We start from the raw sequence: 13295 nt of genomic DNA, 5'->3' as shown, positions 1-13295 counted from the left end.
CAGCAAAGGGTGCCAGCATTGCCCCTGGCTTTTCAAATCTCTCCAAGCACTGGCATCTCTGTGTCGCCTCCAGAAGACCACACCTGCACCCCAGGCTTGAAAGAGAGAACAGGATCTCGACTGGCGTCCAATTCACAGCCGGAACCAAACACAGCTGGGGAGGATCCTGCTTATGGAGTTCATCCACTGCCCCGATCAGGGGGGCCGCACCATTTTAAAACCTCATCTCCTTACCCGCAGGGGTCCCTTCTCTCGATTGGGTTTTATTAGGATGCTTTTAGTTGATAGAATCTAGAACTCTCAACTTTGGTTATGGAGACACTGTTAAAATCGCTCTGCTGCTTCATTGTCCCCTAGGCGCAAGACAATGGCATAAATTTCTTTTTGACCTATTTACTGCAGGAAAAACTTTATTTTCTCTAAGATAAAAAAAAAAAGAAATTTAAAAAGGAGCTTTAAGCTTTATCCATTTCATCTTTTGACTTTGACTGTCTGGAAACAAATTGCTAAACTTGAGTCTCAATAACAGCAGCCCTGTAAATCTTCTGGTTGGTAGAATTGCGTTTCAGTGTTCTCCTGAGTCCTAATAATTTTCTTTTATATTTTCTTGTGTGAATGTATGAATTTTTTTGGAAAGGCATCTCAAAGGCATAATTTAGGGCTAATTTAAAGAACCAAGTTAAAATGGAAAAGTGGGAAGGAAACAGACGGGATAATGATGAGATCAAGTTGGAGCAGGAGTCAGGGAGGGGTGTGGAGATGCTGTGGACAGGAGGCAGTCAGATTAGGAAGGAGTATGACTAGTGGATGGAGGCAATGGGGATCCATGGAAGGTTCTTGAGCAGGAGAGTAGCAACATGAAACTTGTTTTAGAAGTCTGGCCTGATTGTCATGTACCAAAAGGTGCAACTGCTTCACAAAAAGCTCAGAAGTTGAAACTTCGGAAGATAAAAGAATATGAGGCTATGGGGAACATTTGGGGGAAAGCAAATGAAGAGGGGTGAAGGTATAAGTCAAAGATTATAGGTGTGCAGGGTGTTATTGCTAGAGCTCAATTAGATAAAGGGATTTGGATACATTGGAGGGGTGAAGAAAGAGGAAGGAGACTGGAAGAGGCAGATAAACATTCCTGTTTGGAGGGCTCTCAGATCCCAAATCTTTCTTTACTCTCACCCTGAACTGGATGAAATCCAAATAGTCACTTTTTTTTTTTTTTAAAACCCGGCTAGACTCTTTCAAAACCAACTAGCCTTCCAGTTGAAAAAGAACAATGCTTTCAGATGTTGATAAAACTATATATTAACCCAAATAACAACAGTGTAGCAAATAAAAGATCACCTAGAGTCTCTTTAGAAGATTTGTAGAATTACAGTTTAACCAACCGTTCAATTCATGTCCAAGTTCATAAATAGTAGTACATGTTCCTCCTTGGCCCGGTGGACAGTTCATATCCCTTTCCAGGTAATAAAGACTATTCACTTTTTTTTATTATGAAATTTTACAACATAAAGCAAGGATGAAAGAATTCTGCAGTGAGCACCTGTGTTATGCACCACTTAGATTTCACAATTAATAGTTTACTTTTTCTGCTTCGGTGTAAACATGTCCATCTGTCTACGTATGCATTCACCTTGTTCTGGGTGCATTTCAGAGTAAAGTGTAGTAAACATTATGACTCTGTGTAAATTAGACTGTTGGTTTTTAGCTTCTGTTTGTAGCCTGGACAACCTGGCTCAGCCCACCTGGGTGGATCTGGAGATCAAAGAGAAACCTGCCTGTGGCTCTTTCTGTGGGTGGTTTATCTCTCCTCTGCCCTCCACCCCGGGCATTATAACACTGACTCTTTAATTACAGTGGTGGAGCTGAGCCAGTGAGTTCCTAGAAAGCAAAAAAGAAATTGTTTGCAAATTCAGTTATCTGAAAACTTGAGACTGAAAAACACTTCTGCAGGTAGTAAAGGTGGAAGATTTTTTGTTTTTTTAAGCCCCTAGAAATATAAGCTCTATGGCCCATGTGTACATTTCAGAATTTCCCTATATGAGATTCATATGAATAGAAATTGTGCCTTTAACAAGATAAGGAACATAGAGAATATAGATGGTTTCTGTTTTTGAATATAAAATTTTTCTGGAAGTGTGTCCAAGACTTTTGTCATTGTCCTGTAGGGAGTTAGAGGCAGAAAGTGAAGTGGGGGAGGCAGAGGGAGGGAGAGACTTTTAGCTGCAAATAGATGTTAGTGGCAAAAGCAAGACTGGCTGACCTTGCCAGAATTTAAGAAGCAACTATTACTCCAAGTGTTTACTGCATGTAATTTTCAAGTATACCGGACACTCCCAGCAGAGGCCTGGGTATAACCACATTCTATCAAGATTTGCATTGCCTCCATTTCCATGTCTGTTTTCTTTATGTTTTAAACTGTAATTGACGTTTTGATGATATATTTGTCCCTGCAGAGATTTTGTGAGGGCTCCTGTTTTTAAAGACAAATATACATCTAATATATTATAAGCCCCCAAATTTCTTCTGTGTGCCCAGATGAGATCTTGTCAGTGTAAGGTATAAAGCCGCTCACCTTTCGAGTTACAGGAATTTCCTGCCTCCCAACCACTTGTCAATCTGCGCTCCACCTGCCTTTTCCGTTTCTGGAATTTCCGGCCTTCCCACCACCTGTCAATCTGCGCTATGCCCGCCTCTTACATTATAGGAATTTCCGGCTTACGCTGCCGCCATCTTGCTGCCTCTCCCATTACGTCCTAACATGCTATTGGCCTGCAAGAATTCTCCTCCGATTGGTTCCTCCCAGCCCTGAGATTCCAATATCTGGGAGAAGCCATGCGCCATCTTTCTCTTTCGCCCCTTCTTTTCTCCCTGAGTGAACCGCATAAATAAAGTCCCTTGTTTGAGACCTCATGTCTGCAGAGCGTTTTTTCTGGGAGCTATCTGCGAGCCACAACTGCCCCTAACATCTGGTGCTGCATTTTTGTATTTTTAAATTTTTCCTAACAGTCAGTAGTTTAAAACTTCATTAAGAGTATCTGTACCATGAACAATCCAAAGGTGTTATCTTAAGAGACTTGGAGGAAAGGACCTCATGGGGGAAAAACCAACATCAGGAACTAATTCTCGAACCCACATGTCTGAACAGAGGGAAGGACAAGAACATTGAGGAACATAGGAAGTGGACAATATTATGTGAGACACAAAGGAAATGGACAGTATTAAGTGAGACACATAGGAAGGAGGCAGAATCATGGCAGGACATTGAAGGAAACCCTTGATGACTGGCCTGAGAGGTAACTGCAGTCAACTCAACATGACAGCGAGCTTGGTGGGCAAAATGTAACAGGAAGGAAGCAGAGACCGTATTTTTGATGTTGTCATGTGATTTGTAAAATGTGTCAGCTTCTGGAATTTCTTTCACTGGAGGAACTTAAGTGCTCTTAGGAGTGTGACCCACCGTCTTTATGGATCCAGTCTTTGGAACCTCCATGACTGTGGCTCCACAGATGATCTCAGTGACAAAGTTTTGTTCTTTTCTCATGAATCAGGCCAAATGCATCCACTCCAAGTTTAGCCTCAGATGTGGGGAAATGTTTATAAAAGCTACTTATCTTCTGGTAGGGGCTGAGCAGAAACAAGTTCTTAAATTACTATCATTACTTTCCAAGTTGCCACTCATGCAAGCTTTTAAGAATGTTTTATGGGCTGGTGAATTTTAGTAATGATCTCTAAGGCTATTTTGCCACCAGAGAATCTCAAGAGCAATTATTTTACTAATACTCAAATCAATGCTTCTAGTTCTGTCTCCACGATATTGAGATTGAAGAGGAAATTATACAGAGGCTTGGAGGGGAAGGGAAAATGGCAGAATAAAGGATGGGGAAAGAACAATACTGTCCTTTGACCAAGGCATTTGCAAGTGCACTTGTACTTACAGCAAAGTCTCCCTAAGCAGGACTCTATTGGCAGGAAAGATAACTTCACTGCATCCCTCTGTTTATATGTGCTATTGTTTCAGCCCCTGGTGCTTTGTTTACTTTGGAAGGAAATATTTTATCCCCTCTGAGATAATTAATTTTTGTCAGTTTCACTGTTTATAAGGGAAACTGAGAAACTGTTAATTGAAATACAGAGTGAGTCACTGTTTTCAGTAATTTTTGGCAGCGTTCTAATTTGTGTCAATCCCAGCCTAATTATTAGATTTTTTGGAAGCAGAAAGCATATTTGATTTTCTCTTACTGATTTTTTTTCCTTCCCTTTTGGAATCTATATGCTATCTGACAAGGGTTATGTAATCAATGTCAATGTGTGGTGGAAATTCCAGTACATTTGAAATTCTGGGAGGTTCATTTAGTCTTTTTGGCACCGCCCAGCAGCTCGGTATTTAGGAAGCTCACAGAATGTGGTCTTCCCTGTCTCCCAGGCCCACCCTGCCCCCACCAGAAAATGTGGTTCTTCTAAAGATCTTCCAGCTAGTATGAAGCCACCACCTATGGCCTACCACTTAATGACATCACTGAAGTACATTTTCCAGAAGCATCAGGGAGAATTCATTTGGAAATCCAATTGAATGTCACATGCAAAGGACAGACTCCTTGAAGAGGTGACCAGCCATGCATTTCCAAGTTGTTTATTGTAAAAGCATTAATCACCACAGACTCATTTGCTCCTAAAACAAACACACTACATTATTCCACAGGAATCCTGTTCCAGATGATCATTAATGTCGAGAACGGGGAGCTGCTGATTGTGGGTGAGGTTAATAAAATCTGTCAGATCAGTGGTCAGCATAATGGGCCTGTTAATGGCTCTTAATAGAAGTGGCTTCCTTCTGGCTGCAGCAGAGTGAATGCAGGCAGAGAGACAGAGGGCTGTGCAGGGCAGACAGTGCTGGCTCTCGCCTTTTGAGGTGGCGTCTGGATAAAGGGAGCATGGAAATCAGTCCTGAAGTGTCCTTAACCACTGTGGGAGGGAGCTCCCAGGACAGCCCAGGAGGACATTGTGGTGCACATGTCAGCTTCTTGCAAACCAGAGGCCAGAGGACATCCAAGCACCTGTACTGACATTATCCTGGACCATTGGTCTAGCCCTGCCTGGGTCAACCAGTGAGATGCAGGATGACAGTCACACTGATAATAGTGACAATACCTGCAAGTGTCAATGGAGACTCAAGGACTGAGGACTAAGCACTTTGCAGGAATGTGCCTCAGTCCTCATAGCAGCATAATGAAGCTAAAGGTTGAGGTATCTAGTAACTAGTCCAAGGTTAGGTTTGGAAGCCTGTGTCCTCTCAGGGGCTCCTTTGTTGAAGGAGGTCCCAGATAAGCAGTAGCCTAAAACCAAACCAAAGAAGGTGGGAGTGAACCTGGACATCATCATACCTGCACGTACAACCGTCAGCGTGTTCGGGACTAACCTCAGGCAGCACAGCCATGATTTGTCGGCAATGCTGTCCCACTGGAATTCATTACTAAAATGTGGGACCCAGTTGTTCCGTGTCACCCTGTGGCCTTGGTTGGGGCACTCCAGTAAATCTCTACCCAGGGACGGCTCCCCTAAGAATCTCTACCCCTTAGAATCTTACCCCACCCCTTTTCCACCAAAACTTGTCACATTTCTTGTCGTCAGAGGGTCTTCTTGATGATCCAGCTAGCGTGACTGGACTGGGAAGAACCTGTTATGTCTTGGCAATGCCTCCTGAGCACCAGACTCATGGGACTGATGGTAAAGAGTGCCTGGAGCTGAGGACCGTTGTTCCAAACACGTGGAGTAGGAGCACGGTGACATTCAAAGCTCTAAGAACTGCTGAGAGACTGCCAGCTACCTGGGGGCTCAGGGTCAGGAGTGGAATGGAGCTGGAAAACAGAGGCTTTGGTGCAAGCAGCTGCCAAGGCTGCAGATAGTGGGGTACAGGAATGAAGGCGAAATCATAACTGCAACTCTAAAAAACAGAAAATTCTAACATGATTTGGAAATTGGCAATAAGTATAGAATGTGAACCAGAAGGGCTTCGTGCACATTTCCAATCAAGAAAGGGCATTGCGATGACTCCAGTGACCCCAGATCGGCTTCCAAAGCCAAGAAGGGGCACGCCCCAGCAGTCTCCCCATCCACGAGCACCCCCATTCCTAAGGTGGATCCCAGGCTTATGTCACTTTTACAAGTCTTGTTTTAAGGCTTTGGAAGATGTGAGAAAACAGATGGTCATAGGGAGGGGTGATGCAGGGAAGGGGGGCCGTGGAGGGTTCCCCAGGAAGGCGTATGCACACCCACAGCACCTCCTGTCCTCTGCAGGACTGAGCTCAGTCACGTGGTGTTATGTGCAATGGGGACACAGGGGTCGAAGTGTTCCCTGCTCCCAGAGTTTATGGATCTGCACCCCAAGGGCCAGACTGCTCAGCACAGGATATGATGGCAGAAGAACTAAGAGAGAGGAGCGAGAATGAGGAGCAGTCAGAGGTGGCATCCTGGGAGATTGCACTGGCTGCGGGGAACACAGAGGATCAGAAAACAGGGAGAAGACAAGGTCCACACAGCAAGAGGAGGCACTCAGTTCCGCTGCCATCCTGTCCTGCTTCGCGCAGTCTGGCACTTGGAGTGCAGATCCACGAGTTCTGGGGACAAGGAACATTCCTACCCCTCTGTGTCCCCACTGCATGTAGCACCACATGACTGAGCTCAGTCCTTCTGGAGAGCACTGCTGTGGGAATTGGGAGCAGCAGGCTGAGTACAAAGGGGAATGAGGGCCTTGTTCTGGTGGAGGTTGAATGTGTGTGTGAGAGAGAGAGAGAGAGAGAGAGAGAGAGAGACAGAGAGAGCATGTTTGTTGTGTATTTGAAAGAATGTGCGAGTGTGTGTATGCTTCTGTTTTCATGTGTAGGTATGTGCATGTGTGTGCACACACATGTGTGTGTATGTAAGTAGGCATGTGTGTGTGTGCATATGTGTGTGTTAGGAGAGGGTGGCAGTGGGCAGTGAGAAGGACCATTAAGGTCTATGACACATTATGAAGAGCCTTGGTAGCCAGGTGGGAGTTTAGACCAATATGGTAGCACATGGGAAGACACTGTAGGACCTTGGGCAACCAAGGAGTGAGATCTAAACCAGCAGTGGAAAGTCCAGCCTGCACTGTGCAAACAGGTAGATTGGAGGGGGCAGGAGAATCATGGGTACAGAGGCAGCCAGGGCACCCTCATGACCTGCCATGTTTTCTCCTCCAGCACACCTTCATATTGCCCTTCACGCTGCTTGAAGTCATCCTCAGGCCACACCACTATCCATCCAAGAAGACAGGAATCATGTTGTTGGCTGCTGGGACTCTTGCTTACACTAGCAGGTAAGAACTGCACAGAGAAAGTCAGCCTAAGCTTACTCAGGACCTTCTGGAATATTCCACAAAGTTGTACCATTCTGTCAGAGCCTTTAGGTTGGTTGAAAGGGGGTTTAACCATGTTTAAACTTCCAGGTAAGAAGAACTCTTGTTGTTTGATTTCAACATTTCTGGCATGCTCATATACAGGTGTGAACACACACACACACACATGCGCGCGGCAAGTCACAACTTCCTTTCACCCCCTCACAAGAAATTTGTCTTTGCAAAGTCACACATGTTTCTCTCCCAAGAAATTGTTGATCTTTGATTCCATTTGGAATAGAATATTTGAGAGACTGATGATCTGAGCCCTCTAAACACATTCAACCTAAAAAGACGTTTGACAGGTGGAGTGTGTTTGGGCCCTTCCTATGGCCTTGTGTCATCATGGGCTTATTTGCATCCACATCTGCCACTGGAGCACCTTGAGGGCCTTGGGAGATTGCCTGGGTCTTACAGAGCGGCCTCACGGAGGCTGGGGAGAATCAAGTAGCTGGCCTGGATCTCATCATTTGGTCCCTGGCAACACTGACACTCAAAACGCTGCCCCTGGTCTGCAGTCAGGGACTGCACCTGACTTCTACTAGTGACAGGAAGCTCTCTCCACTCTCTAGCCTTCCCTCCAGCTGCAAGCTTTGCTCCTAGAGAAGGACCACACCAAGCACAAGACCTACCGATTAGGATGATAATGTTCCTCTCCAGGCTCCATAAGCTGTTCCCGTATGGCCATCTGGAGAACCCCCAATCCCTATCCAGGGGGTGAGCTAATTCAGTGCAGTGCTGTCAGGGATGGAAGCTGGGAGAGAAGGAGACTGAGGAAGAGAGAGAGTATATTCCAAACAACATGGGCTCCATAGGAAGCGCCTACTTCATGGATTTCTGCAGAGTTTGCTTTACAGCAAATAAGCTTGGTGCTCGTAACTCAGGTGCTGGTTCTCCCTAACACTCCTATCCTTTCATGGAATCTGTCCACTTTCCATGGCCCTCTCTTCCTGGGTGCCCAAAGTCTTTCTTGTTTCTTTATCTTAATGAAAGCACTTGCTAAAGAAATCTGCCTCAAGATTCCAGTGTTCTACATTGTTTTCAGCCTCTGGAGCCTTTGCATTTAACAAAGGACACTTTTAGAGAACAGGGCTTACACTGAAGACCAGCATTGTGTTCAGAGATTCTGCAGAGAAAACCTTGTGTGATCAGTAAGCAATGTCTCACAATAGCAAAGATGGGACCGTGGTGGGATGTATGCCTTACTGTTGCCATATGTGACTTGACGCAATGGAATACATTCTTATACAGAGAGGGGACCTGGACTGAGGTAAGAGCATGTGCACATAAAGATATTTCTCTCTAGCGTATGTGTCGAAGAGAATCCGAGTGGAAAGCGTGTTTGGACATTCTGTTTTTTGTGGACTTCAACTTTTTTTTTGACCAAGTGTAATTTTGGGAGTTTCAAGTTAGCACCTTTAGCACAATAACATTTTCTACCTAAACACTTGAAAGTTGATCATCGACTCATGGATCCAACACTTGTTTTTCTTTTCCTCTTGGAGGCCTAAGGAGCCTATTGTAGTGGCTTTAACAATGAGAAACAGTGGCCAGCAAGTCTTAGCTTGTCAGTACCTGGGCACAAGTTCCTACCGTGCGGGGGATGGGGAGTTTGGGGACAAGGATGCAGTGGGAGGATGTGTGAGCCCTTCCAACGTCCATGCAGTTATTTGTCGGTGTTGTGTGAAGGTGCCTGGGATATGGCCAGGCACAAGTGGTCTGCTGTGTTTAGGGGCTGTCTTGGAAAGAGGAGTGTGAACAGAGAGTGGGAAGTCGGAGTGGTGAGACCCGACCAGCCCTGGCACACAGGGAGGTTCAGGAAGTGTTTTCTAAAGGGAACACTTGTGCCAACTGAGACTCAAGAGAGAGTAGGAATGGGTCATAGAGATCCTGGAAAGACCTTGAGGCAGAGGGAAGAGCAGCCCTGTAGGGCCACAGGGAGCAGGGGGTGTAGCTGAGTTGGGGGACAGGGAACCTCTGGGTCATGAATCACATCAATGGATTTGGACTTTTAAACTATCAGGCAGAGAAGTGAAATATTGTGGTTTACATATGAAACATAGTTGGAGGATTCTGGCTGAAGAGTGGAAAGTGGGCTGAAGAGCAGTAAGTAGATAAGATGTTGGCATTTGTGGAATTCCAGGAGGGCTGATGTTAGTAACTGAGGATGCTATTGACCAGCCCACAAATAAAAGCAGAGAGCGTGAATGGCAGCAGGTGACTTAGAGATTCCCGGTGTCGTGGTTTGGATACGAGGTGTCCCTTAAAAGCTCCTGTGTTAATGCAGAAATGTTCAGAGGAACAATGATTGGAATGTGCGAGTGGTGCCTTAAACGGTCCAGCTCAGTTCAAATGGATGGGCTAGGTGATCACCGCAGGCTGGGGCATGGCTGAAGGGTGCGTCTTCCCTGGGGTCCCTTCTCTCCCCTCTGCTTCCTGGTCACCATGAGGGGAGCCCCCTTCCTCCACTACCACACGCCACCATGATCTTCTGCCTCACTCTGGGCCCAGACCAATGGACTCAGCCAATCATGGGCTCAACCTCTGGAACCGTGAGCCAGAATAACTTTCTCTCCTCTAAGTTGTTCTTGTCAGGTGTTTTGGTCACAGCAACGTAAAACTGACTAATACACCTGACACTGAAAAACAGGAGCTCCAATGGGCTAGACAACATGCCAAGGTCATTTGGCAGAGGTAGGGAGAGGAGTGAAGCTGGGACTTAAGCCAACTTAAACCATGGTCTGCTCTTTCCAATCTCGGTTCTGCACCCGAGTATTCACAGGGCCAGGCTTCTGTTCAACTCCCAACATGTGCAAAACACCGTCTACGTGCCGGATATGTGGGAGTCGGAACAGTCGCCCCAGTCTCTGCAGTCTAGAAATCATTCTTGATGCTTTTGTCTCTGGTTCTGTGCTTGGACAGGACACTATAGTCACAGTAAAGGAGCCAGTGATGGGAAGGGATGGAGCCCTGGGGCCTGCAGGGTGGCCCCATGCAGGGAGCTGCCATGATTTGGTCCTTGCTATCACTTGAGAAGTACTAAATCAGCACTTGGTACGTCCAGCTTCGTTTTTGCTAGAGCAAATCGAATCAGTTTATTTAGGGGCATTTTATGCCGTTCCACTGGTGGAAACTTCCCGATCTCTATTCTCTGGCGAGGGGACCTTTGACTCTTTTTTGCCTGCCATCTCCACCCTTTCACATCATGCTGGGCCTCATGGCCTCAGGTGGCCACCAGCAGGTCCCCCACACTGAGGATACCCACAGAGATGCCGCTGGAAGTGTGATGGGCCAGCAGTTAGGTGTGCCAATTGGGTGGCCAGGTGGGGGAAATGGCAAGGCAGGAACGAGGTGAAGACATGGGCTCTGGCCCAGAGAGCGTGAGAACCAAACATGAGTCAGAGAAAAACTGCCGTCACTGAGCTGGAGAAGCATTTCACTGCCGAAACCATGTTACAATGACCTAAAAATAGCCCCCGAGACCGTGGAGACTGCCATCCATGGACTGCTTGCTTTTTGTTATTTTTCAGATTGCAAAATCGGAGGGCTGGCCCCGAAGTGGGAAAATAAAGCTTTGCAAAGTAGTAATGACTACAAATCTTTCACTTCCTTTGGAAAGCATTAGTCACCTCCAAGTGTGGTAGCTACTCACTCCTTCCTGCTCTCTCACCCCAAAACACCTCACCTAGCTCTCTGTGAGGCAGTGGTGAGGAGCAGGAAAAATAGAAACGTTCCTTCTGCTGGTTTTTTATTTCTTCTTTGATTGAACAAATATTTCCCCTAACACAGTGCTGGTCGTGCTGGGAACAGCAAAGTCATATAAGCCAAGCCTCAGGCTGCATGGGGTTTATACTTAATAAGTGGAAATGAGCTATGCATACGTGTTATAAGAGCATAAACTGGAAAGTAATGAAATGTCATTAAAAAATACAAGGAGCCACAGGAACTCAGAGGAGGATGAGGGGACATCTGGCTGAGCACTGTGGGAAGGACTAGCAGGGTCAGAGCTGCAATAAGTCTGAGAAAGTGAACCACAGGAGCTCAATTCCAAGGTCAAGAGAGCACAGAGCACATGGAAGCAAGGGTCAGTACTTCTCTTCAGCTGGACCTGAGAGTGAATGAGACTAGTAGGAAACAGCCCTGGAACTGCCCACTCCTGGGGACTGTGGATACAAACCAGAGGAGATGTGTGCACACTCTTTAGTCCATGTTGGGCATTTGTACCAATAAGTCTTTTGTAAGTTGAAACTGTCCTTAATGGAAAATTCATTGAATCTACCTTAATGTCACTCTGGAGTACAGGTGTCATGTGACAGACTGGGAGCTGGAGCTCACTGCTCAACATTGGGAGAGGATTAGACTGTACCTCCAATCCTGGGAAAAGAGTCAAATTCAAAATTCCAAGCACTGTTTCTATGGAGTGCCTACCGCTTTCCCATTATTGTGAAGTTGGGCTGGGTGCAGTGGTGCATACCTGCTATTCCAGTGACTGGGGAGGCTGAGGAAGGAGGATCAAAAGTTTGAGGCCAACCTCAGCAATGTAGTGAGACCCTAATCAACTTAGCAAGACCCTATCTCTAAATAAAAAATAAATAAATAAAAGGGGTGGGGTTTTGGGGTTGTATAGAGTACTTGCTTAGCATACGTGAGGCACTGGGTTCAAGCCTCAGCACCACATGACAATAAATAAATAACAAAGTCATTGTGTCCATCTACAACTAAAAAATCATATTTTTTTTAAAAAAAGGAGTGCGGATGTGGCTCATTGGTTAAGTGTCCCTAGATTCTATCCTGGTACTAAAAAAAAAAAAGTAAAGTTGAACCATTGCAAGTCGGGGACTATCTACGTAGACAAAGGAAGAGTTTATTGTTGCTGTTGTTTGCTTTTGTGGGGTGGAGGCAAGAGTAGAGTATTAATGACTTGGACAGAGAATTATGCCTTAAATAGTCAATCTTGACAGTTGCACTTGAAGTGGATTGGACTGACGAGATGGGAGCAACGTGAAGTAAAATCATACTGTGCAAGTCAAACTCAGCCAAGGTGTTATGTAGCTTAATCCCAGAGGCTGGCCAAGGTGGCAGAGAATGATCAGATCATCAGGTGGTAGAAAACCAGGACTGGACAAGAACTCCACTGTCCCTAAGCGGGAAGGAAGCTTCTCAATGGGAGAGGTATGTCAGGGAGGGATTGGGCAAAGGTTTTACATCTCCATGCCAGGGTTGCCACTCCAACAACTGTCCTCATTGCATATATTGTCAAAATCCAGATGAACTATCTGTCTACCATTCTTGCTTTGAAGTTTCTCTTCTATATCAGTCAGCTTTTCATTACTATAATAAAATATCAGGTGTAAACTATTTAGTGAAGAAAAGAGGTTTATTTAATTAATAGTTTTGGAAGCTGAAATCTAAACAGCATGCACAGGTTTGGCAAGGGCCCCTGTTGGCTGCATTACTTCATGGCAGGAGCAAATGTATACCTCTGTGTCTTTGTGTTCTCTTCCTCTCCTTATTAAGCCACCAGAATTCAATCATGGGGGCTCCACCCCAATGACCTAGCCTAATCTAACCACTTCCCAAAGGTCCTGTCTCTAAACACCACAGTCAGATTAAGTTTCCACTCACAAGGGTGAAAACTTGATAACATAAGACTTTGGAGATTAAACTTTTGCATGAATTTAGGGGAACAAATTATGGAATCTTCACTCCTTTAATGTGATTTATTCTGCTGGGTGAGAAAGATGTGATATGAAGGTTAAGACTTCAAGAATGATATGCCGAAAACCCACAGAACTTCCTTATCTATTTATCTCTAACCACAGACTGCCACTACTTCCTTACTAATAAGAGAGAAGATCTGAATTCCACTGTCACCATGTTG

General features: G+C 45.5%; 1 protein-coding gene across 5 annotated transcripts in view; it reads left to right on the top strand.

Annotated features, from left to right (window-relative positions):
* Nucleotides 1-13295, top strand: part of Adtrp (androgen dependent TFPI regulating protein) — an 82450-nt gene that overhangs the window by 55892 nt on the left and 13263 nt on the right. For all 5 annotated transcript variants that reach the window (XM_047559613.1, XM_047559612.1, XM_047559611.1 and 2 more), the window contains one exon: nt 7221-7336. In XM_047559613.1, the coding sequence (XP_047415569.1) occupies nt 7221-7336 (116 nt within the window). The remainder of the gene's footprint in view (nt 1-7220; nt 7337-13295) is intronic.

Source organism: Sciurus carolinensis, chromosome 7, assembly GCF_902686445.1.
Source record: "Sciurus carolinensis chromosome 7, mSciCar1.2, whole genome shotgun sequence".
NCBI classification, from domain to species: Eukaryota; Metazoa; Chordata; class Mammalia; order Rodentia; family Sciuridae; genus Sciurus; species Sciurus carolinensis.
This window is presented reverse-complemented; position numbering and strand designations above follow the sequence as displayed.